Source organism: Thermobia domestica, chromosome 1, assembly GCF_964235325.1.
Source record: "Thermobia domestica chromosome 1, izTheDome1.hap1.1, whole genome shotgun sequence".
Classification (NCBI taxonomy): Eukaryota; Metazoa; Arthropoda; class Insecta; order Zygentoma; family Lepismatidae; genus Thermobia; species Thermobia domestica.
In genome coordinates this window covers 86,169,357-86,195,188 of record NC_137454.1, presented here as the reverse complement: position 1 = coordinate 86,195,188, position 25,832 = coordinate 86,169,357, and the positions used below count along the sequence as shown (strand labels likewise).

Genomic DNA, 25,832 nt, shown 5'->3' with positions numbered 1-25,832 from the left:
ATACATTACTTAACACATTCTATATCTGGATAGACGTTGTCAGATCTATTACGTTCCACTTAAGAGAGAAATTCCAATCATTCCATTACTTCGGTATATATACGATACTTTAACATAATACTCTAAGTCAGCTAAGGTGTACCACGTTTTAACTAGTACATACTGTCTATTACTTCTAGTAAGTACTGCTTATTATTTGGTAAATGTATTTTCTTATTAATATTCCAAATAAATAGTTTAAATAATATATATATATATATATAGGATGTCACAGGAGGAAGGGGTAATACTTCTGAAAACTGTAGTATGGGTGATTCTAAGCAAAATATTTTATATGAGTCCTAATCTCAACGGTTTGACAGCTACAGGTTGTGAACCATTTTTGACTTCATGGTTCTTATTGTTCACCCTGTATTTACTCTACAGAGGCGAGACATAGCGGATCTGAAAAGTGATGGGAATTGCCTTTCCAACGGTATACAACATATGATAGCGATGTCTGGGAGTCAGTTCCTATCCAATTCCCTTACATAATATTAAATTTCCCTCAATAACTCCCTTTTCAAAGACACCACTGCCACATGTTGCATACCGTTGGAAAGGTCATTCCATTACCTTTCGAATCTGCTATGTCCCACCTCTGTAGAATAATTACAGGGTGAACAATATGCAATGTAAAGTCAAAAATTGTTCACAACCTATAGCTCTCAAATAGGACCAATGTTTATATGAACCATTTTGCTTAGAATCACCCATAGTACCATTTCCCAAAATATTGCCCCTTTCTCCTGGGACACCCTTACATAAAAGTTAAAGATTTCATTTCAATGTTATATACAGAAGGCTGTTCCACATAGTATGTCTGATCATATGCGATTCCTTCTTCTCGCGCTCAGAATGAACTTCCCGACCTTGGTCAGTCCCGGATGTCAGTAGTCAGTGTAATGTGTGAGCTATGAGAATGTGTTTGTATTTTCTCGCTGGGCAAAGGATGCCGCGAAAACTGGTCACTTCTGAAAGTCCTTTATAACGTCAAGTTTAGTGTTTCAATGAACAGAAAGCAGTGTGAGATTACGGGTTATGCCACTAGTTTGTCTTTAAAGGAAAATATGTGACTGCAAGTAAGGATTCTGTGGTTTCTCCAACAAAAGTAACGAGAACACGGTCGCACATCCAGGCTCCAACGACAGTTTTATCGTGTGGGTTTCGTTGTCAGATTCTGTACAGGGTTTTCATAGTCTGGACGGATTTAATTTGCTTATAATTTTCACAAAAATGCTCATAATGAAATCAAATAAAGTGCAAACGGTAGCGGAAGCATTAAATTTTTAGTTGGCAACACTGTTAGATAAGCGGCAACTCTGAACACGTTGAGAGAGGAAGAGGGAGGGCAAGGGTCAGTTTCTTACCAAATTCCATCTATTGCTGTTTTCATTGTTGTTTCAATGTTGACTGTTAAAAGTAAGTTGTAAGCTGTATTGGTGTGTGTGTCTTTTAAAGAACTAAATAAATGAAAAACTCCTCTGAGAAGACTATTTTTTTTACCGTATCAAAGATGGCGTCGGTGAAAGAGAAAGCGCAATGTGTTCTGTGGTACGCAGAGCTAAAATCACCAATTCTGGAGATTCGTACCTGGATATGTTGCAGAAATACCTCATTCCGGAACTGGAGACACGTGGAATCCAGAACGACATCGTGTTCCAACAGGACGGGGCACCCCCTCACTATGCAATCAAGGTGAGACAGTTCCTTGACGAGAAATTCCCTAACCGATGGATTGGCCACGGTGCCCCGACCGCTTGGCCGCCAAGATCACCCGACCTTACCCCCTGCGACTTCTGGCTTTGGTGTCATGTGAAAACGGAAGTTTATACAAAGAAGCCAAGTGGTTTGGAGAACTTAAAGGACAAAATCAGGGCGTCTGTGGCTAGCATTTCGGATCAAACACGGCGGAACGCTGTGAGTAGATTCCAGCGCCGCCTACGCGAATGTGTGGACGTAAATGGCGCCCAGTTGGAGGTGTGGCGGTGAATGAACTGAGCTGGTGCAGATTACAGGTAAAAATTTAATCCTTCCGCTACCGTTTGCACTTTATTTGATTTCAATATGAGCATTTTTATGTAAATTATAAGCGAATTAAATCCGTCCATACTTTATGAAAACCCTGTATATACATTGGGTTTGTCTGAAGTAGATCTGCACCTAGTATAGATAAGTACTGTGGAGAATTTGTTCATAGACAGTTTTCTATTTATTGTTGATTTGTAAGCTTTGTAAATATTCTTCAATTTTATTAATCGAAAATGGCTCCATATTTTTGAACCTATACCCAAAGGTATTTTGTTCCCTGCATGCAGTTGCTTGTTATCAATGTTTGTAATTTATTCTGTTAATATTTATTTGTTGTTATTTTGCAGTTTGCATTCCTAATTAATCAATATTTAGAAATAATTGTACTACAAACACCATGGAGTGCTGTGACTTTCATCTCTTAAAAAATCTAAATGTTACTAGTTTTCGTTCTCTTTTGAAACAAATATAAACTCAATTCTTCCTTGAATGGCTATTGAATAGGTCATAGAATTTATATGAAAATCTTCCTGAAACGTGATACGAAAGTAAATAACTGTGAATAATCAAATTTATAGACTATTTTGTAGATAACTGTGAATTAGCTTCTATCAAACTATACTCAAGTTATTCTATATACTATACTAAAATGCTAGATTACGCAAGTTATCTGTACGCTATAATAAAGTAATAGAGCTCAGGATTGGATTGATGTAATCTCTGAGGTCGTAGTAATGCTAAAATTATCTTAATAGTAAACTGTACAATATTCTTTCGAATCCAAGTATTCCAATCGTCTTTTATGATAATAAACTAGGCTATACCATTGAGTATCATACAAGTAAATACCGTCATGATCTCATCCGTGCTACTGTTCGTTGGAGAAGTATATTTGGTAATTTACCGGTACTTAATATGTTATATGTGCGATCATTATACGAGTAATCGATATTTATGAAAATAATAAGTATCACTGATACAAACAAATAGTATATATTGAATACATTCTTCGAAAGAGTTAATAAGTAATAATAAAGTCGTCGAGTAATTATGTATTTAGTAATAAGTAATTTTCCGATGTGTATATCAGTGATTGAGGTTCTACCAAATGTTTGAACAGTATCCAAAATATGTTTACGCACGAAAGACATGAGTAAAATTACGTAATTTAGTCGTTGATATGCAACGTTACTTTGGTATATAATGCTGTTATTTCATGCACGACAATTTTGTATTTGTCTCCAAAGTCACTCAACAATAAATACACAAAGTTTGCACAGGAAGTTTATTTTCATCCCTTTTTAATGTTGAAGCTACGTTTTGATTTCAGCATTTAAGCTACTATTATCTTCTCAAGGAAGAACAGCTATATCAACATCTTAGACCTATCAACTTGTCCGAAGTCCTGACAGAAACTAAAATAATTTTGTGTTGCCGTCTTCTGTATTGAAGCCACATCAAGTGCACGTTGGAAGACGCGAGCAACACAAAGCCACCATCAGTATACAGGTGAAATTTCGAAGAATGGCCATGCAAGAAAAATTCCCTCCTAAAGACAGATAAATTGTCTAAATGTTCTTTGGAAACTGTCAACAGCACCTGTCCCGACAACCATGTCTTGGAAAGGTGTTCACGGCTACCGATCATCACCCTACCGATGCCAACGGACGGAAATGCAAGTATAACTCTCGGAAGCTGTAACAGTGGCATGTGGCAAATTAAAGATGGCGATATATCCCTACATTGGATAAGACGTGGGTGTACCTTTTCGATTACGGGAAACTAAGAGCTATAATGCATAGAGACAAAAGCGCGAAGCGCTTGACCATGTGGGCCCAAGCATGCAAACTGGCTTTCCAGAAAGGGTTCATGCTGGTTACCGGCTATTGTCACCAAGGCAAATTGAAGATTAACTGGGCAAAGAAGACCTGCAAAATCAACTCGCAGTACTATAATGTGAAGACCCTGATGTCGTTTTACCATATTTATGGAAACGAAATTCACATCCATCAAGACAAAGCTTCAGCACATATCTCAAGATCGTCTTTCACATTCTACCAGGATATAAAGAAGCCTATTGCAATAGAGGCTCTAGCTTTCAACGAGATATCTGTGAAGTCTCCAAACGAAAGCCCAATGGATTTCTGTGGATTTGGAATGCTTAAAAGGCCTTGGGCAAGAGACGTGTGACAACTATGAGTGAATTCTAGAAAGCTGTGCAAGAGGAGGAATAATATCCCCCTAGCAGTTCTTCAACGGAGCCTTCTGCAATGAAAACTGTTGCCGGGCCATCACTCGGAACAAGGGAAGACACATCGAGCACTGCCGCAGCTAGTGCCATGGATTTTAGTAACTATTTGCTTAAGTGCAGTTTGGTTATATATATATGCGGAACAGCCTCCGTACACTACGTCAAGTTTCGTTAAGAGAGCTCTATAGATCTATTTTAATACAAAATTGATTTTTTGACTTTATTTTTCTAATCACAAAACCTTTATTTATTTATTTTTTTAATTTTAATTTATATATATATATATATATATATATATATATATATATATTGCACCTGTCCTGTTACTGCCAGATTAAATAAAATAAAACAGTTGCTACCGGAGAATTAAACTATACTCTTTCAATAACGCAAGACAAGTATATGAGAACTTAGGATTCGTAAAAGTTTCACGATTTTACTCCCTATTAAATCCTGTGAATGAGTTATTTAATAATATAGTAAACTGCGCAGAAAGAGAATTACACTGAGAAATCAAGTGGCAATAATGTTTTACTAGAATTACGCCATGAACCATTGATGGCTTGAACACGTGAATTGATTAAGTTACTATGGCTCTGTCGACTCTAAAAACAATGAAAATTATTTTAACATAACAGAAGTGTTAAAACGAAACAGAAGTAACTTACACACGATGTCAATACACTAGCAGCAGCTTTATCAAAGTGGAAGTTCCGGACACTTCTCATGCTATCGGCATGCAATGTTAATACATACAGCTCGCCATTTCTTAAAGAGATAACAAGACGTTCGTTTGTAATAAATGCAGCTTGAGCTCCCTCCAGTGTTATTTTTAAAGCTTCTTGGGGCTCTGAAAAGAGAAATAGAGACTCTAAATGCATGATTACTATTTAGCATACTACTATTGTGGGTTAGTAAAATAATACGCGCTACTAACTGAAAGAACACATCCATGGTAATAAAAAAGAGATCTGTTAGGAGAACTCAGGGGTAAAAGTTATACTTTCTTCGAACAAGAAATGAGGCTATCTTATGAATATATTATGACCAATTGTCAGACAATAAACGAATAATGGATTTGGGACTGAAAAGAAAGAAGATTTAGAAATGATTTTTTTTTTTTTACAAATCTATATCTATATCTATATCTATCTATCTATCTATCTATCTATCTATCTATATCTATATCTATATATATATATATATATATATATATATATATATATATATATATATAAATGAAAATCACTATGTTTGTGACTCAATAACTCATGAACCACATGACCGATCTCGATTAAATTTTCAACATTGATGAAGTTCGGGCCTGGAATGGTTTTCATCATTTTACTTTAACGGTGGAATTTAGGGGACGGAGATTTATAAAAATCATTGATATTAGTGTCGAATCCATAGTTTTCGGGATCGCTGAGTTGAAGCGACACTTCCGATGCCGTTTAAATCCAAATTCAGCCCCCATTAGTACTCCTAAGGGGGGATAGTGACATGTAAAAATAATTGAGAATGACAGATATTAGTGTCGAATTCATAGTTTTTGGGGTCCTAAGTTGATTGGTGACAATTTTGGTGCCCTTTATGTCCAAAATGAAATATATTCTTCCTGTGCGATGAACGAGTATTCTGCTAGTAAATAAATAAGTAATAGTGATATTGACGATAATAATAAAATAAAGATGATGCAGTAGATATCGAAGTTTGCTTTCCCGCCCATACAAAGTTTGCTTTCCCGCCCATACAAACTTAGGATTCTTTCCGTCTCAACAAGTTAAAATTAAAGTCTTGCTCAATTTTCTTCCTTTTTGTTGTTCGTATCTGTCACTATCAATGTTTCCAATATAAAAAGGATTCGTCTGTATCTGGAAACTTATTAAAACCATGTTTGATAATTAAAGAGTCTACTTTGTAGCAAACTTGAAGCTGGTAATTTTCAATGTTACTACTAAAATAACACGAGATTAGATAATGTGATAAAACTGAAGGCAATCAACAGGCATATCAGTCTCTTATAAATCTACATGATCTACGATTGAACAGGAGGTCTTACATTAGAGGTTAACGCTTCACATGTAAGACCTTATACAACGGGAAGAATGAGCTGATAACTAACTGAAGAGATGAAATGAAATTCCAAATTTTACGTTTCATGCTTATGGCATGTAGGATTACGGAGACGGATGATTAATGAAAATGAATGATTATGAAAGAAATGGTGGAATGAGAATGTGAGAGAAAAGGGAGAATCTTCGAAAAAAACAACAACGGACATGATGTTGCTCACCACACTCATGTGATCTCTCGCACAAAAAAATGATCGATTTACTCGCTTTACCACTGAGCCATCAGGTCCCCTTACCCCTAATTCATCAAAAACTATGAACGATGCTTAGTGCAGCTATTTCGTTCAACGATATCAAATACACAACGAATAATTACTTTGTTTAAAAAGCTATACTTACTCAATGGAAAATTTGTACTCGTTTCTGCTATGCTGTTGACCGAAATACCATATGGTGGGACACTTTGGTTTAAATATAACAAAGCATTCACAGAGAAAATTAAAGTTCCTCCAATCGGCTTCTTAACTGGAATCGCCTGTGTGCAATCAAAAGGAAGGTTATAGACAGACCAAATTATTGGGTGCACTCTTTGCTGAATGTTAAGCGATATTGCAACCATTGCACATGTGTCCTGTCGAACTGCTATTCGGCTGGAAAACAAAGATAAAAAAGTGTTGTTGAAAAACTCGTATCTCATCACTAAAACAAAGACAGTAAATTTTCAGCCGTATTTCTGTATTAACAGCTCAACCACAAAAATCAGCTAGGATATATATGTTATGATTTCTTTTATTATACATGAAACATCTGAATCCTTTCGATTATTCGTCTTCCCTACGTTTTGGTATACAATAGTTATAATGAGATACAAATCATTCTTGTTAGTACCTTCAACTTACAAAGAAAATTCTATCCTATCAAGAAATAGCATTCCCGCCATTGGACAATAATTATTTTTAGATTAAAAATAAGCACTGATCTTGTATTAGAAAGATTATTTCTTCTTTTAAACAATTTCCACCATCTGTGGGGTCTTCTCTCTCTTGTTGCTATTACATTTCTTAATTATTCATCCATATATAGGACATTCTTGGAACATTAGAACACAGAAAATGGTGGAAATTCATAATTTTTTGTGAAGTTTGTAGATCCTCACACATTTTCATTTAAGGACTTCTACTCTTGAAAATTAAATTTTGAACCACTTAAAGGGTGCTTAGAACACACACATTATACATGACACGATATCAAGGCTGTTTAAACCAGGTGTTTTCTTTAAAATAACCAATTGGTTTAAATCAAAACAAATAAGTAAATACATTTAAAAGCAAAAATGCCACAAATCGTGTAAACTTCATGGTGAAATTTCCTCGTATCTCAAACCATCTAGATCTTTTCTCATACATTACAAACTCAAGAAACATGAACGTAAATGCTTTATATTAAAATCAAAAGTATTTTCTGCGTATGCATATGTATGAATGGTTGAGACACAGAGTGAACTCGAATGATTCTGATCTTTAACCACTTCTTTTATTGATATGGAAATTGAATCAATTCGTTGCATTCTGAATCATTGAACTAATTGGACTAAATTAGATCTTCTGTACTCTACAGTCTTTAGAAATTGTCCATTTATTTTAATAACGTGTATAACTTTGTGCAGTTGTGTATCTTTTTGTCTCCCTTCTGAAGTGACTCTCTTGAAATACCCACAAGTACGCAAGATAAGTACAATGTATTTCTACCTGGTGTCCTTTGTGGATAAAATCAGTAGACTGATTACTTTTGTAATCAAGGGGTTCCGTGTTCGAATTCAGATGAAGGACAATTCCTTTCGGGTGCAAACAGAGTAGTGGTTCGGTTTCCATTTAAGCATAGGGTTGCCTCAGAGAGAAAGAGGAAGGTCTTACGATTTTTACGAAAAATATAAATAAATAAAAACAGAAAATGTAATGATATTGAGAATTTGCATGTAAAGCATATATAATTTCACTTAGTAACGCAAAATAATTCTAACTGGACATGGTCTGTTCCATTGAAAAGCAATTTCAATCCATAAAATACAAATAAAGTACATTACAACCCAGTGGGAGATTATGTAGCTCGGACCTGCACCGTAAGCCACATGTATCTTTGTATCATATAATCTCGATGCTGAAAAAAGACACTACACTCAAATTCAACACTAATCAAGTAAATTACACAAATCCTTGTTGCCTTTTAACTGTATTTTTAATGAAGATTGCATCTCTTAACAGTCCCACATCCTCTTCTATACGTTCAAAAATACTTGCATGACATATTTATCATGTTCACAAGCACTTGGATTCTGTCTTTCCGAGTAGCTTCTGTTTCTCGCATCAGTATATCACGACCGATAGAAACCATGTTGACAGATACTGAAACTATATTATTTTTAATCGTAAGGTTGGGATGCCGGCTAAATAGGAAGTAAAAATGCAACCTCTTGTATTTTCTCTCTGAGTACTACACTACATCATCGGGTTGCGTTGTTAACACTGTGTGAGAAATCAATTTTAAAAATCTGTGAGAAATCAGAATTTAAAAAAAGTTGCTCTAACAAAATTTTACAAAAATATTTCTAAAATGTCCAGGACTATGATTTTCTACACTTATTAAACAGCGAAAGAAATCGTTTGATGGGGAAAATAAAAATGTATACATGCGAGAAAAACGAATAGAACTGGAGTGTAGGATCTGTCAGTTCTATTTAAGCTGTAGGTCCTGCTCTATATAACTTCGATGGTGCGTAAGAACGTTAAAGTCAAACAATTTTTTTTTCTATCCATATGTAACCTAAATAAATAAAACAAATTTAACTACGCCAAAAAAACGGGATTAACCAAAAAAACTGTTTTTTTTTTTTAACATGGTTTATGCCCCCTGCAAAGTATCCTGTAAGTCATAGTTACAAATTCTTTCTTTTGCAGCTAAACATGAAAAAACCTAGGTTAACCCACGAAAAATAAGACGTATGCTGTCATCGCCTTCTTGATTGCAGGCCTCCCTGATTCACAGATAGCTGCATCCATGAACTTCGCCCGATCCGTCGTTTTCAAAGTTCGGAGAGAATTTCGGGCTACCAGGGGTGATGTGGCCAACGTTTCTAATAGCAAACGACTTTGTCTGCGCTGAAACATTACCAAACACCGGAATACGTCCGTTCTGTCCAAGATGCCATCGATGAGGATCCTAGAAAGAGTATGCAAGCATACGACAGAAAGAGAGAGCTACAGGTTAACGAGATTACCATCCGACGTGTAGTTCGTAAAATCCTTTGGTTACCTTACAAGTCATACGTGATGCGCAGAGAACAGTTCTTTTCCGAGGGAACCAGGCGAACCGACTGACTAGACCCAAACCTCCTGAACAAGCTGATACATTCGAAAGGTCTCAGAATGTCCTGGTTTTTCTCCAATGGGAAAAAAGAATTCCAAAAACGGTTGGTGGCTGTATAAAAACCGTATACACACGAATTTTCCAGCTTCAGTGATAGTTATGGGGATTGTGGGCACTGTAGGCGACGTACGTCTTCACATTTCTTTCGTCAAGGTACTACAGTCAGCGTCATTGCTTAAACCGAGATGTTGAGCACCGTAATGAAGACCTGGTTTATAGATGTAGCACGTGAGAGGTCGTATGTTTTCCAGTACGATTCCGCTCCATCTCAACTGTCCAAGAATGATAGCACGACAATTTTTATAACCATGTTTACTCCAACATGTAAGCCCCCAGCTCCCTAGACGTTAACCCAAAAGACTATGTATGAGGAGTGGTCAAGGATTCTAATCAGCACTCACAACAACGCCGTTAGGCTCTCAGGGTATCTATTTTGGATGCAATGACGAACATTTCTAAGACTCATTTCATTACTGCCTACAGCACAGTGAACAAAAATGGCAATCTAGCCGGAAAAATGTTCGAAAACTGTTTTGATGATTCGAACGTTATACATCTTGTGATGATGCCATATATAATGGTCTTTATGTTTTCAATACCCTTGGTCAGCAGTAGTGTTGTAAAGGCCTGAAAAAAAAAAACGGAAAATTTGGGTAAAAAAACAGTTTTTACAGTTTTTTTTCCAAGCTTGGAAAAAAACGGAAAATTTGGGAAAAATTGAAATTTTCGAATATTTTACTACATTATGCTTTTAAAATGAAAACTATTTTATATTTACTAGTTTACAGTTAAGATCATTGAGTACTTCTGTTTCTTGTTTTAGAATAGAGAAAATTTGTGGCAACGTGAACCAGACTCCTTTAAAGTTAGCACCGTGGCAGAATGGAGTTATGGCTACAAAAGATACTAAAATATAATCTTAGTTAGATTAATTAATATAGACGCATTTAAATTATCTTAAGCAATCTTATGAAGTTCCCGCTTCATGGTAGGAAAGTGTTAAAATAACTGAAGGCAAACTGAAGATTCGTAGGGTGGCGAAGAACTGCAAAATAAATTCGCAGTATTTTCAGGAGCAGATCATGCGGCCGATCTACGAGCATGAAATTCCAACAATGTACGGAAATGATGCCAATCTGGTGCGTATTCGCATGGACAAGGCCTCATCACATACCTCACGATCGTCCCTCGCATTCTACAGGGAGATGGAGGAGGCAAGTGGTTTACAGGTGATACCTTTCAATGAGGTACCTTTAGATCTCGCAAAGGAAATGGGACAAAATTCCCCTCCCAGTTCTTCAGAGAAGCCTATTACAGTGGAAATTAGGCTGTAGGGGTATTGTTAGGAACCAAGGGATCACATCGAGTACTTACGGACCAGGCGCCATGGATTTTTCTAAAGTTTTAGGTAAGTCGAAATTGGCCAAATGTAGTCTGAACAACCTCTGTAATCTTGGCCCATTTATTGTGCACATCAGAATTTTTTCCGGCTAGATCCTTATTTTTGTCCACTGTGTACAGGTTGTTTCGACAGCACGTAGAGGCTGTTTTTGCGGCTGATGGTGGTTTTATTGAATGATGTCCATTGTGGATGTGATCACCTGTACAGCATGTTCTAGTGTCTGTTCCTTATTGCCTGCGGAAGTGACTTTGTTCTCACATACCTACCACACCTTTTATACGGTGTAAAAATAAATTACTTATAGAGGTATGCCACTAATAAAGATTGAACAATTTACTAAAGTTTGAACGACTATGTTCTTCCAATACAACGGCGCATAGTGAATCTTTTCACAACAAAAAGATATTAAGTGATTCTGCAAAAGAGTATTTTAAACAAGAGTTAAATACAAATTAATAGAGGACTTTAGCAACAAAATTTCAGAGAGATCTTTTTATGTTTCTTTTAGTATGCTGACTGTAGATAGGTGGGAAAATTAGACGCCATTGTGTTGGAAGAACACATTCGCTCACTATTACGTAAATAGTTTCTATTTTTAATAGTAACGTATTTTTGTAAATAGTTTTTCTACATCATTTACGTGCTTTAAAATTTAATTTTCAAGACGTTCTTGAGTGAAGATGTGTGAGGATCTACACGCTATATATATAAACCTCAGTTATTAATATTAGTAAGACAAACATTTTTTTCGCTATCGATTGTCTCTGAACGAATATTTATTTCAGAATAAAGAGTTGTCGCATAATTCACTAAGGTTTTATTATTTTGATATCTACAAGAGTTTCTCGAAATACTAATGGGTAACATTTTTTTCTTCCTTTACTAGCTTGTTACTGTCTTACTCACCCTGCGAATGTCCTAACTGGCTCATATAGGATCAGCAACGTTGGCTCATAATAACCGTGGAGAAACTGCACATCAATTACGTTATCCATCTTTTCGTCTAGATCTTTAAGTACAATCATGTAAGAGGCCAACACAGGAGCCTTCGAGCTCATGGCACTTGGAGGCTTCGTGTCTTGAAGCTTCTGATCTGCATCGTCAAGAGCAGTCTCTCGACGGAAGGGTAAAACTACAAGTTTCCGGCCATAAACAAGCATCACAGCACATCTTCCTTCTGGATCAACGCGCACAATTGGAACCTGGTAATGGTTCGTCCAACCTCCCTGTAAAGACATGAGAAAAAAGTTACATTAGAATATAATTTCTTCTCATCCCGTGGCAGATATTACTAAAGCGCTTAACTCTCAGACAAAGGGTCACGAGTTCGTCTAAGCCATATCAAGTGACTTGGGTGATACATCACTACCAGGTGCCATTACTATTATTATTATATTTCTTCCAGATACAATTTAAGATTAACTTGAACAGTGATACAAATTACGTATAGGCTTTGTGAACCGGATCGAACGACTCTCTAGTCATAGGAATGATTATCTGGGTACTTCCGTGTGCACTTTTTTAAAAATAGAACTCAAAAGTTAAATAGCTCCTCTCGGAAATCGGCAAGATGAGCTGATAGTGATAGGTATCATTTTCAACGCGGTATGCTGAGAGCTCTGATCGGTTTGATCGAGATCTTAGTTATTAATTAGTTGGACTTACGTTCTTTCAATAGTAAGTCATGTCTCGTTGAACAGAAACTTCAATAAAATTATGTTTTTCCTTCTAAGTGATATAGTTTGTTATTGTTTGCAGATCAGAAAATAAAACGCCCTTCCCTTGCTAGACTATTTTTCCAAATTATAATCGTTATATTGAGATTATATATTCTTGACGGCGCCGCTCAACGTAGGTCCCATTTTGCCATGTATAATTTATTTTATTTACATGGAAAACGTTATACGATGGGAACTTTGAGGTTCAGGTTTTCTAACTGAGCTTAACAGTTTTTAATTGTTGCTAGTGGTCTTCAGATTGTCTTAATTTCATATTTGACAAAAATTCTGCTTAATTTTCTGGAAACTTGATATATGTACGGCAAAACTACAATGTCTTTTCCTTTCTCTTCTTTATTTCCTTCAGATTCTTGGCTAAGGGCAGCCTCATCTTTCTCAGTTTGCTCTGTTGCCTTAAGGGCCTGATCCTATGTGTTTTCCGTCAAAGTGCTCTGAAAATTTCGATGACAACGTCGCTGTAGAAACTATATTCAAAGGTTATTGTCAGAAATTGGAGTTCGAATTGAAAGTTACGACTGACAGTTACTTCTATTGCCCTGCGTCTTAACGTGTTATGGACCACGTCGCTAACTGTGAATTTTAAGATATATAAACTTATTATTATTTTACGCTAATACTTTTGACGACTTACAAGCTGTCTCCTCCTTCGGAACATTTAGGAAGTATAGGTTTGAGCTTCAATAATGTTACAAAAAGTAAGTATGAATATAGAATAATGCTGCCTGATCTAAATATTATATTTACGAGAGTCATTGCAACCACTTTTTTCCCCCCGAAAATGGTAAAGAATAAAAAATTCTGAAATATGCAAATCGAAGGTTAGTTCATATGTAAACATTACATGTAGGAAGATGGATGAACACACACACCAATATAAAGATATAGCACGAGAAAAAAGACGAAAAAAAATTGTTGTTTCAAATGTGTTTTACTTTCAATTGCAATAGTACACAATAGTACAGGTCAGGAACACATACCTGAGACATTTTAGAGTGCCTCGAAGTAGTCTCCCAAAGAATCCATCACACACTGTCACGGAATGAGCGTAGTTTGTAATGTACTATTGTGTACTGTTGCAATTGACAGTAAAACACGTTCGAAATGACAATTTTCTTTTCGTCTTTTTTCTCGTGCTATATCTATAGTGGTGTGTGTGTGTTCATCCATCTCCCTACATGTAATGTTTACATATGAACTAACCTTCCATTTGCATATTTCAGAATTTTTTACTTGTTACCATTGTCTAGGAAAAAAATAGTTGCGATGACTCTTGCAATGACCCTCGTATCTTCAATGCAGTAAGCTTCCTGAATCCTAGTTACTTATCACAACGTACAACGAACATAACATGTTGAACAGAATTAAAGCAGCTTGCTTTACTCAATGTAAATCTTAACACATTTAGATAAGAAAGTGTTATCCCACATTCATATTTCCCCTTTGTTATATCTTAATTTCTAAATCCACCTTTCCTAAATGTTCCAATGAATGTGTCACAGAATGTAGCTCGAAAAACAAGCAAAGAAACTAGCAAATCTGGACAAGTTTATATATTTAAACTATGCGTTCTTCGTATCCAAAGGTTTCGTTTGATATATACTTAAGATTTAAAAAAGAAACACATCCGTCATTTTCGACGTACATAGTGAACTGAATACTGGGATTATGACTCTTGAAGCAGTTCAGTGGGTTCTTAATGTTCTTGCGAAGCAGCATCCTGGAGCGTATCAAAAGTCACTCGAGAAGAGTTATTTAACATTTGTCGCCAGGAAACTTTTGAAAGATTCACAATGATCGAAGATAATGTATGGGTAATTGTTATGAATCACAATTCACATCTTAACACAACTTTTTTTTTTTTTTTTTTTAAATTTTCTTTGCCTTTTCAGATGCAAATTACGACAAATGAAAGAACTACGTGATAACTCATCCACATCACTAAAACGCAAATTAAATTCGAAGAACATACATATATATAGTCATTCTAAGTGGAGTTAATGGCAATAAAAGGCAAAGAGTTAAGATTGTACTTGATAAAGTACTTTTGATCATTACTACAAGAATATCATATACATTTAATTAAATAATTTAATATTTCTAAGATATTCCTATAAAAAACACTTCTAATCAAGTACGGCGTACGCTTCAATGTGATTGCCACGTGCTATAAATTTGATGTTACACTTACAGCATCCGTCTAGTGTTCAGTATGTTGTAGCCTTGAAAGACTAAGCATCGCAAGTCAGCCATTAACAGAAGGCAATTGGTATGATTATGGCAGATTGAAGGATATTGCGAAAGTAATACAAAATGATTAAGAGGTTGAGGAAGAAATGAAATCTTTAAACTTTTACGCCCCATGGTTATGCCGACTAGGCTAAAGAAGACGGTGATAATGAGAAATGACGAAATGAAAAAAAGTGGGAGGACACGGGAAAATCCCGAGAAATCCCACGCACACGGTGTGTGCCTACCACAAAGGTCACTTGGCGCGAGCTGAGATCGAACCAAGAACCCCATGCACCAGAGGTGAACGCTCTACCACTGATCCACCACGATCCAACAGGTTGAGGAAGGTAACGTATTTTATAAGCGTAAGTTCACGAGAGAAAAGGTATTCTTTAATAGTTGATATTTAAAGAAGTTTTGATAGCAAGGTTGAATATTAAATGAATATACTTTTTACGTTTTTTAATAATTCACTGTTTTAAAAGAAAATAGTAAAATCAACAAAAAACTTAAAAAGAGTTTGATTTGGCTTTTACAAGTTTCTACTGATTCGTGTTTTTCTTTAAAAACAATATTAGTTAAAACCGAAAAAACCTTTGTTCAGGCGAAGCTGTTCATTTGGATATCTGGTGGTCGAGAGCACAGGATTGGTTGCGGAAATTATTCCAGAAAAATAAACATTCGAAAAGGTTAGTAGTTGTCAATATTACGAAAATATTCCAGATTGTGTGCTAAAGTAAAATGAAATAATTTAATTATGATATTTACCACATGAGGAAGTTTATGATAATTCCAAAGAAAAATGCAAAAATCTAGTTCAGGAGCAGACAGCTATGAATTGTTACTCTGCTATACTATCATATCCACTTGTTTAATCAAAAGAGGAAAAACGCTTGGATTGCAAACAAGAAAGTGCTCTGTTGGAATTTAGTAGTAGACTGAGATAAATATTTATGTATTATTTCTGTTGTTATGTGCATGGAAAGGTTGTATTAGAAAAATATCGTTACAGTGTAAAGTGTACAGCCGTGTAGGTAATGATTACTTGGGACGTAGAGGGGTACATTGACTCAGTTATAGAGCGCTTACCTCTGGCACGTAGGGTCTCTAATTTGATCCCCGATCAAGTAAGTTAGTGCTGAATAACACGTGTCCGTGGATTTCTTTGGGGACACTCCCGTTTATTTCCACCAATTCTTCCATCGTCATTCACTTGCCTCAATCATCCGTCTCATTTAGCCTAAAGGACACAATCGTAGGACGTAAAACTGAAATTTTCATTTTTAACTTCCTTTTACTTAAAAAGTAATGCGTGAGATATACTTGGAATAAGAAAAGCATAGTGCACGGTCATAACTATTGGATATAATTAAAGGAGTTTTTGCAAAGAGAAATAAACGCATAGTTTAAAAAAAAGAAAAAACTTCATATGATAAGCAGTCGAACTTACGTGACAAAATAATAATAATAAAATGAAACAATAACTGCTATTCCTTTAGCCTAGTAACTCACATGTAACTGACCATATTTTGTTTCCAATAATACTTTAAACATCATAACCTCGAGGTTTTAATGTAGATATATTCAACACAGTTGATTCAGGATTATTAGTTCTTTAAATTGAATAACAATGATGGGATATTTATGTATCATGCATAGTAGGAGTCAGTGGCGGCTCGTGGAATAAAAGGTAGGGTGGGCCAAGCCCCAAGACAAATACCTTATGGTTACTGCTACTACTACTACTACTACTATCAAGATATTGTTATTATTTGATTATTAAGTGAACTGCTTAAAAAACTCGAAATTGCAGTCAGAAAAACTTATCGTACTAACACATTTTGTGTTAAATTCCTTTATTGTGGTAATATAGTCTTTGTACGTAGACAACATTGTTAGTGCATTTAGTCTGTCTTGGCTCATCCAATTCCTTAGACAAGTTTTCACCCTTTTTAATGTATTGAAACAACGTTCTGATTCTGCTGTAGCTACAGGCGTTGTCAACACTATGTCCACCACTTTTGACACCTCAGAAAATGTATCTGTTGTCGCGCAGAAATAGTAATAAGTCACTGGTGTTGTTAATTGCGCAAAGAATACCGTTGCTGTATGCGGCCGATAGTTCGGATTTGAGGTTTTCTTTGTTTAGCATCGGGTAGGAACAAAATAAAACTGTTAAGTCATTTTTTGGGCAGGAATGTTTAAAAGTGGAAAAGTTCTGAGGATTCACCTATTGAAAACGCGCGTAATACTTTTTAACAACACACTTACTTTATTCATGTTTGCACAACCTCACGAAAGCACAGGGAGGGGGGGGGGTATCACAAAAGACACTAAGAAGATGCACGTCTAAACTGAGAGCTGGACTCGCGGTTGATTTTGGACCCCTTCAGCAGAAGTAAGGGAAGAGAGCAAGGTCAAGGGACAAAACAACTGAAAGTGCGGAGTCTCTGCAGACAAAGCTGATTTTGGCGACAAGCAAGCTTCAAACTCTTTCGCTCGGAAGGGGTCGGCTGCAATCGTGTGATGAGGGTCTACGATTCTTGGCCCATGGCACCTACATTCAAGTTGGGTTTTCACGTTGTTCGCCACACGAATCAACGCAAGACGATACTAAGTCCACACTGAAACAACTTAGGCCCGTGTCCATAAGCGTAAGTAGTACACGGAAAAACTGACTTGAAGGAGTCAGAACTACTGTTTTTGTTTCAGAGGGAAATTATGGCAACAATACTAGCAGGATAACTTAAGATACATACATTTTTCTATGTTAATACAAAACGATGGGAGGGCCGGGCCCATTGGGCCCCTTATGACGGGACGCCTCTGGTAGGAGTTGAATATAAGCCTACGTATAATCAATAAAGAAGATAAATTGAATGTATAACGGTAATATAATATGAAGTAGAATATATAGTGTAATATGAATATGAATGTGAATACGGATGTAAATGTAAATTGTGTTTGATGAATGAGGCCTAGTTTCATATTCGAAGTTGACTATATGTATTAGATTACATTCATACTTCCTGTTCTCTTAAAACTGTATTTAACTAAATACTATATTCATTTAATTAAAGGTTTTAACTTCAATTTTTAGTATATGTTCTACAACTATAAATAAAACAACAAAATACCCTCATTTCCTCTTCTTCAAAATAATGAAGTGATAGTGTTCTCAGGTCATGTACTTCCGGGTCATATTCCAACACACTTAGCTTTGCATCTTTGAAACTGACTAAGAGAGCATCCCTCGAGGAGCCAGTTAAAGCAACAGCCTGCATAGACATAACATTTCCAAATAAATTGAACGTAGCAAGACATTCCAATTTCACTTTCGGGGCACAAGAATCTGAAGAAAGAAAGAAAATAAAAAGCATATGCATCATATATTGTGATTTGCAAAGAAACAAGGATCATGACAACACAAAAGCAGAAAAAAGGCACGTTCGTATTTTGTTAAGCTTATTAATACAACTACATTGGAAATTATTTATAATTCTTCTCAAACAATCCTTTAGATATCATTACCTTGAGTTAATTTTAAATGAAGATGATAATTAAAACACACAAGTAATGAAACAAAACATTTTAAAACTGACCTTTTATGTAATACGAACCTTTGTATTCTATTGTGTCTCAATTGGTTTTCACAATGAAATGAAAAAGCGTTACATAACTGATTATAAAGGTCCTATCCAAGAAAGAAAGTAGCCAACATTCATTAACTAAGAAATTAATGGGAATAGCAATATTTAGGCTTTCTGTCGGTTTCAACACACACAATGTAATAGTTTCAGTATACTGTCCCATTTCAAAGTAGTACTCTGTCAAGGATTTCAGAAAGCAGAACTGTAATTAGTAAAATGCTTCCTAAAGTTACTTATTAAACTAAACTTCGTAGCACAAAAGCCTGTAAAGACTATGGGGCTTTGGCATGCATGCTTTGAGGATGATGTGTGGTCTGCATTCGACTCTTACTAGTCGCAACTACAACTTTTCCTCATCAGAGTTTGCGGCTTCTTTAATTCAAGACGGCTCACAATTGTCCTCACGACGCTTGATAAATACCGTAATGTCATAATCACTAAAAAACACATCTAACAGTATACTTGTTCAAGCACTGATCATACCCAGCGCTGCTAAACTTTGATGAAATTACAGGAGCCATTTCAGCGTAGCCTTAGAGTCATTCCATGTCAAATCAACACACGCCCCAAGCCGACCATCTCATATTTTTGTGAAATTTCGAGAGATTATTCTAAACATAGAATGTAGTTACTAACGCAATTTGTAGTTCCATGTCTTTCAGTATTGAAACGATTCAAGGTCAAAGTTTACAAAAAGTGTCACCATTCCGGCATTCAGCTCATGTAGCTGTCTTCAAATTGCTATAACTCTGGGTCTAACTGACCTAGGAAGCTGAAATAAAGTTTATTGCACAAGGAATTGAACAAGTTTTCAAATGATATTTTATATATACAGAGTGGACAATTTATCTGGAACAAGACATATCATGACCATAGTATCCAACGCTAAGGTACTTCCGATGTTCATTGTCCTTGTCCATGTCCGTTGTGCTGTATGTGTGATACAGGCTTCCAAACTTTGGATATTTGTGATGATATAACACCCTTAGTTTGCAACACTAAATGATAAATGTGGTATTTTAAATCTTCGTTTAACATGTTGATTTGAAATATGTAATAATCTAACGTAGTGCCATTTAAGAAAATATAACTTTATACTGGGATGGCAACACTGTTTACCGGGTGGTGTTTAATACGTAAAACAATGTGAAGTTTCGCTTTTCTCCCTCTTCTGGTTTCTCCGTTACCACAGATGTTCCAGATAAATTGTTCACCCTATATATATATATATATTCTTCATGCTACATTACATAACCTATCACGAAATCTGGGAAATATAAAACAATATAATGGGAAATATGATGTATTAAAGTCTCATCACCTTGGGCAATCGTGTCAGTGGGTTTTCTCGGGGCACTCAGGTTTTTTCCCACATTCTTATTACACCAATCGTTCCAGCATTATTCACTTACCTTAATCATTGTTTCCCTTAGTCTAACGGCATAATTGTGGGACGTTAAAGTGAAACATTTATCTTGTAAGAATAGTTTTCTTGTCCTTAGTAAAGATGACAGTTTCTCAGGGTATACAAATGAAGGTGAAGGGCTACGAGGATGTAGGAAGCTAAGTTTAATCCCATTGATATCTTCATTCATATTCAAAACACATCCAAGCCACCAGTGTACCTTTCTACATGCATTCAACAAACCCTGTGAAGTATGTTTCTTGTTGGTTCAGTATTAGAGATGCATTTCTTATGACCGATGAATTTCAGAACAATTTCGTTTGGATGGTATTATGCTGGAACGGGAACTTCTGTGAACCTACAATTGTGCGAGTCTTTTCAAACCGCTTCTGAAGGAGGGGTTCTTCACCATCATACTCAACGCTAGTTGTATAATAAATGTGACAACAATGTAATGTTTTTGAAACACCATTCACATAACTGTCTGGGTATCATTGTCGAAGAGTTGTAAGAGCACTGCCAACTGGCACAGGCAGCAACACTTTTGACAGTATCAGCAATACCATCACAGAGTTGTCATGTGATGTGGCAAAGAAATTCCACTATGCACAGACATTGAAATCACTCCAATGATAACATATATTTGCAAAATTCTTCCGGTTTTTATACTGGGCTGCAGAACCATCTGAAAAGTAATGCATGCATTTAGGTGTTCTATTGAAATGGAGTATAATGAAGTTAATCAAATGACGCTAGAAAAAATGAACACTCATAGTGTAATGTTCAATGCATCTGATATTATGACAAAGGAAATGTGATCTATCGCAAGGTTTCTGGATTTCTATAATAAAACAACAAATGGATGAATGGTGGCCTGTGTATTATTCCAGTGGAACCCTTGTACATCATCCTATAGAACAAATACATAATTCTCTGTAAAGTCACATGATATAATGTATTCATTGTCACAAAGCTTCGTTTTTAAATCTTTTTAAAAATTTAGACTGTCGGGTGGTTATGAAGAGTGCAGCAGGATCTGTTGTAATTTTTCTTCAAATGTTTTCAAAAATTCTTCCACAGAAGAAATAAAGTTCTGGAGAGTTGTTCTATCTGTAGATGTCCATAGTTTGTACGTTATTTCATCAACTCCACTTACTTCAAAAACATCCCAGCTAGGTATTTCATGAACGAATGTATACCTCGGCAGTTCTCACATGATGTTCTAACATTTTGTCTGTGGAGAAATGCAAGTTATCTGAGCAAGACAGTAAGTGTTGACAGGAACACGTGTCAACCCTCTCTATCTGGAGCCTTCCAACATTAGCTCACAGTTTGGTGAATACTGCAAATATACATACTATGGGTACCGCTTGCACTAGCCAGAACTCAGTTCTTTGGTTGTAATTGCCAAAATTTGGATAATCTTATTTTTAGTTCCGGATGTTCATCTTTAAATGTTTGATATAACTCTTTAAGGTTTCCTAAAACTAATCGTTTCTGCTTATTCACCGTTCGTTGTCCATTTTCCTTAACAGAAACAAAATCTTTCTTCCCAGGCAAACAGCGGCTTATATTCTTTGGTGTAGAATATTATCACAAGGTTCTCGATGTGCTGACTTAACGTGTCCAGATCTAGCCACTGGACTTTTCTTGTTACATCCATCACATTTTTTTTTGTTTTTTTTTTTGACTGTAGTTATGCCACTGATCACATAAACTATAAACATTTGAACTTTATATAAATTCTTCCCGTATCTGTTGTGTTCATTTTTTTTTTATTTTCTATTTTTTATTTATTTTTTTTTATTAAGGGGTTACAGCAATACAGCTTCTTCTGGAACTCTACATTCTGGGTAATCTAGGCCAGTCATAACACTTTTAGTCGTGGATTTTGCATCCAATCTGCCATCCACGCTTTAACAACGAACATGTTAACACACACTAATTTCTATCTTGTCCCAAATACACTATCAGGTATAGAGTAATGACATTTGTGGCCTTGCCTTGTGATTGGTCAGAACAAGAATGTTTGCTACTGACCTGTCCTCATTGATAGCTTACTATGCGTGCCCATAATAACACAGTATTTACAGATTGCATGTTTTTCATTCATTAAGGTTTAATTATATGGCCTTCAGTGTTACAACTTTAAAAACTTAATTGTTTAATTTGTCACTTATAAAGAGTTATCCTAGCCTTTTCGGTAAAACCATTCCCATCTGTATGAGATAATGGAATCCTATCCTGCTTTTCTCATATATTGTGTATTTTAGCATGAGGAAGAAAATATATTTGAAGATAGCTACATGAGCTCAGAAATGATATTTCCTGTGAACTTTGATCTTGAATCATTTCCAAACTGAAAGAGATTTACAAATTGCGACGGTAACTGCACTCTTTTATGATTAGAATGAACTCCCTAAATTTTATAAAAATCTGAGATGGTCGGGTTGAAACTGGCACCTACATGTGTTGATTTGTCATGGAATGACTCGTTAGGTTATTTTTAGTTATTGCCAGCTTGAACCTAACTGCATGTTTGTTTGAAATTAAGAGTCCCTTGCGAGGCACGAATTTTATAGTTAATGTGGAATCTGAACTACATATATTTATACAGTGAAACGAATTCAATGGCAAGATGGCACGAGGAAGCTCTCTCAAATTTATTTTCGAAAATATAGATGACATCAATACACGCCACTTACGAAATACATAATTGTAGCACTGTAACTGCTGTCAAAATACATAGCCATCATTACCACGTCGAGGTGTATTTTTATTTTTTCAATTAACAATAGCTTAATTTGAATATTATTTCTTTTAAACAAACACATGATATCCAGAATACCTTTCAAAAATATATAACTGAAAATGAGGAAGTAAAATCTAGATTTCGTATTTACCTGTTTTCTTCTCTTTCTTCAAATCTATGTCAGGAATTAAGCGGAAAACTCGAATAATGTTAGCTCCTGCTACAACAAGCGACTTCTCTCTTCTATTAAAAAAATAACAGCTAAGAGTATGTTCTACTCCTGTAGCAGGATGAGTCTGTTTACATATGGAAAACATGTTGTGTAGCTTCCACTAAACTATTCACAAGTCATCTGAAAATAATGAAAATTACAAAAAAAGTTCTGTTAAACATAAATTAGCCCATTTTTTCAGTGCCTTCGAAATATATTAATCTTATTTATTACATGTGAACAGAGGTTATTCATTGCTCGAAATATATATATACACAAAGATATCTCTTCAGGTATAAATCGTTCTTTGTGTTTTGACATTGAGACTTTTGTCATCAGACATCCAAAAACTACCTGTACATGTATAGTTGCCAAAAGGACAATAATGTCTCTAATAATAATGTTGTTACATTACAAAACAAATATTGTAAAAGCTAAGGTAGAAGTTATTTTATCTTTCAGAACTATTACATATATAATGAATTACTTATTTCGTGGTGGGAGAGCCTTGAGCACTTTTTGGATCAAAAGATCCACTATATTTCAATAAAAAAAATCCTTGGCCTTATCTGGAGAGCTACTTTTATACTATAGCCCAAACCCAAACTACCAGTTAACTCAGTATGATGTGCTTATTCCGTAGATAATACGAGAACTCGATTTAGGGGCTGTTCAAAAATTTTTGGCCCCTAATCAAATTGGATCAAAAGATCCAATATATTTCAATAAAAAAATTCTTGTAGGTCTTATATCTGGAGAACAACATACATATTTCAAACTATCAGTTAAATCAGTATAATGTGTTTATTCCGTAGAAAATACGAAAACTTGCTTTAAGGGCCGTTCATAAATTTTGTGGCCCCTGATTCAAAAACTAATTATTGGCTAAGATTCCAATCTTTTGATCCATTTTTGGTTTTCCTAATTTTCTTGTAGAAGCCATGCAACCTACAGTAAGTTCAAGAAAGTAGTTTCTGTCTGTATATTACGTTCATGGTACAGACCAAGTATATCTGGCCATTATTTGGGAAATTTAATTTTGAAAGAAAAAGTAGCATCTCCAAAACTTGAGTTCCATTACCATGTAATCTACTGTGAGATGAAACAATTACACAGAATAGAAACTCTAGCACCGCATAGACTTCCCAAGGTATCATATTTTCAAATCGCATTCACTATAAATAGTATTTCCCTCGGCATCCTAACTGTTTCTGTTACTTATCTACCTTCACTTACTCTACACTTTCCACGCTATTTTTAGAGCTAAGGACACGCAGTTAGCAGGAAAATAAAAGGTAAAATAATTCATAATTTCCACGTTACATTCCTACATGACCGTGGTTATGTCAATGTATCATACTGAAACTTACCTATGTTTAATTTTCGTTCTTTACTTTTAAAACTGTTATTCTTAAATGTCTATTATTTTCATGTTTTATTTCATTTTCCTATGCATTTTAATTGTGTTACCGCGCAAAATTAGTTCCTTTTAACGTTAAATATTGCCAACTGCGTACTCTTTACAAGTAGTATAACAATTTCGCAACGCTGATATATGTCGCTCGGATGTTAACTTACATTTCACTGATGACACTCTAAAGGAAAGGAGGGGCGGGAATGCCTTCACAACATCAACGTAACTGATGCTATCTTATGTTTAACTACTAAGTCCGTACGTAACAGGAGATACATATTATACATTAAAAACTCATAAAACTCCTTACAAAAGTGTATTTCAAATTAAACTGATACAAAATAAGGCATTAAAAACAACTATAAAAATTAAAACTGAGGTCCTAAAAAACTAAAAGAACAAAATCTAAAATAATATAACAAGAAAATAATTCGAAAAAGCAGTGATAACACATGCTTTGCTAAGTATAGCTTAGATTACTAACTCAAAATAATACAATATAACACTGACCTGGATGTGTTTCTGTGATGTCAATATTTTTGCCTTAAATTCTCATCGTTATTTCAGGTGAAATTATTGATCGCCTTTTATCGGAACTATTTCTAGCTTAAATTGTAATGGATGTTCGTCTAATCACATACTAATTATTATAATTACAAAGCACAAATTTTAAAAACTATTTATTCCCATAATCAAACTAATAATGGAAATCCTACATAAAATGTCAAGTTTACGGTCTTTTTCGTACCAACTAATTTATATGTGACTAAAAACTGTACTATTTAAGTCAATATTAATGGACTTACGGACGTTATTAATTATTCGTTAAAAATTTGTTTCTTCATCGTTCAATCAATTTTTTAATGAACAATTAATAAATTTGTAAGCTTGCTAAAGGTAACTTGTAAATTAAATATTAATTAATATTGATATAAACAGTGCACTTTTAAGTCATTTATAAAATAGTTGGTACTAAAAAGACTGTATACAAGACTTTTAATACAGATGGTTTCAAGTATTAGGCCTAGTTTGATTACGGGAATAGCTACATAATTCTAAAAGTTAATGCCTCATCATTGACATACAATAATCTAGTACGTAATTAGACGAACATCTATCACAATTTAAGCTCCGCCGACGAGAGGCAATTGGTAATTTTACCTCAAATATCGATGAGAATTTGAAGGAAAAATATTAATATCATAGGAACA

At 35.2% G+C, this 25,832-nt stretch overlaps 1 protein-coding gene across 4 annotated transcripts in view; it reads right to left on the bottom strand.

Annotated features, from left to right (window-relative positions):
- The window catches only part of LOC145687018 (cleavage and polyadenylation specificity factor subunit 1-like), a 117,841-nt gene that overhangs the window by 83,949 nt on the left and 8,060 nt on the right, over positions 1-25,832 (bottom strand). For all 4 annotated transcript variants that reach the window (XM_081760556.1, XM_081760555.1, XM_081760557.1 and 1 more), the window contains exons 2-6: positions 23,148-23,348; positions 18,327-18,541; positions 12,128-12,447; positions 6,796-7,046; positions 4,990-5,171 (exon numbers count right to left, since the gene is read on the bottom strand). In XM_081760556.1, coding sequence (XP_081616682.1) covers positions 4,990-5,171; positions 6,796-7,046; positions 12,128-12,447; positions 18,327-18,541; positions 23,148-23,313 — 1,134 coding nt within the window. In that variant the 5' untranslated portion in view covers positions 23,314-23,348. The remainder of the gene's footprint in view (positions 1-4,989; positions 5,172-6,795; positions 7,047-12,127; positions 12,448-18,326; positions 18,542-23,147; positions 23,349-25,832) is intronic.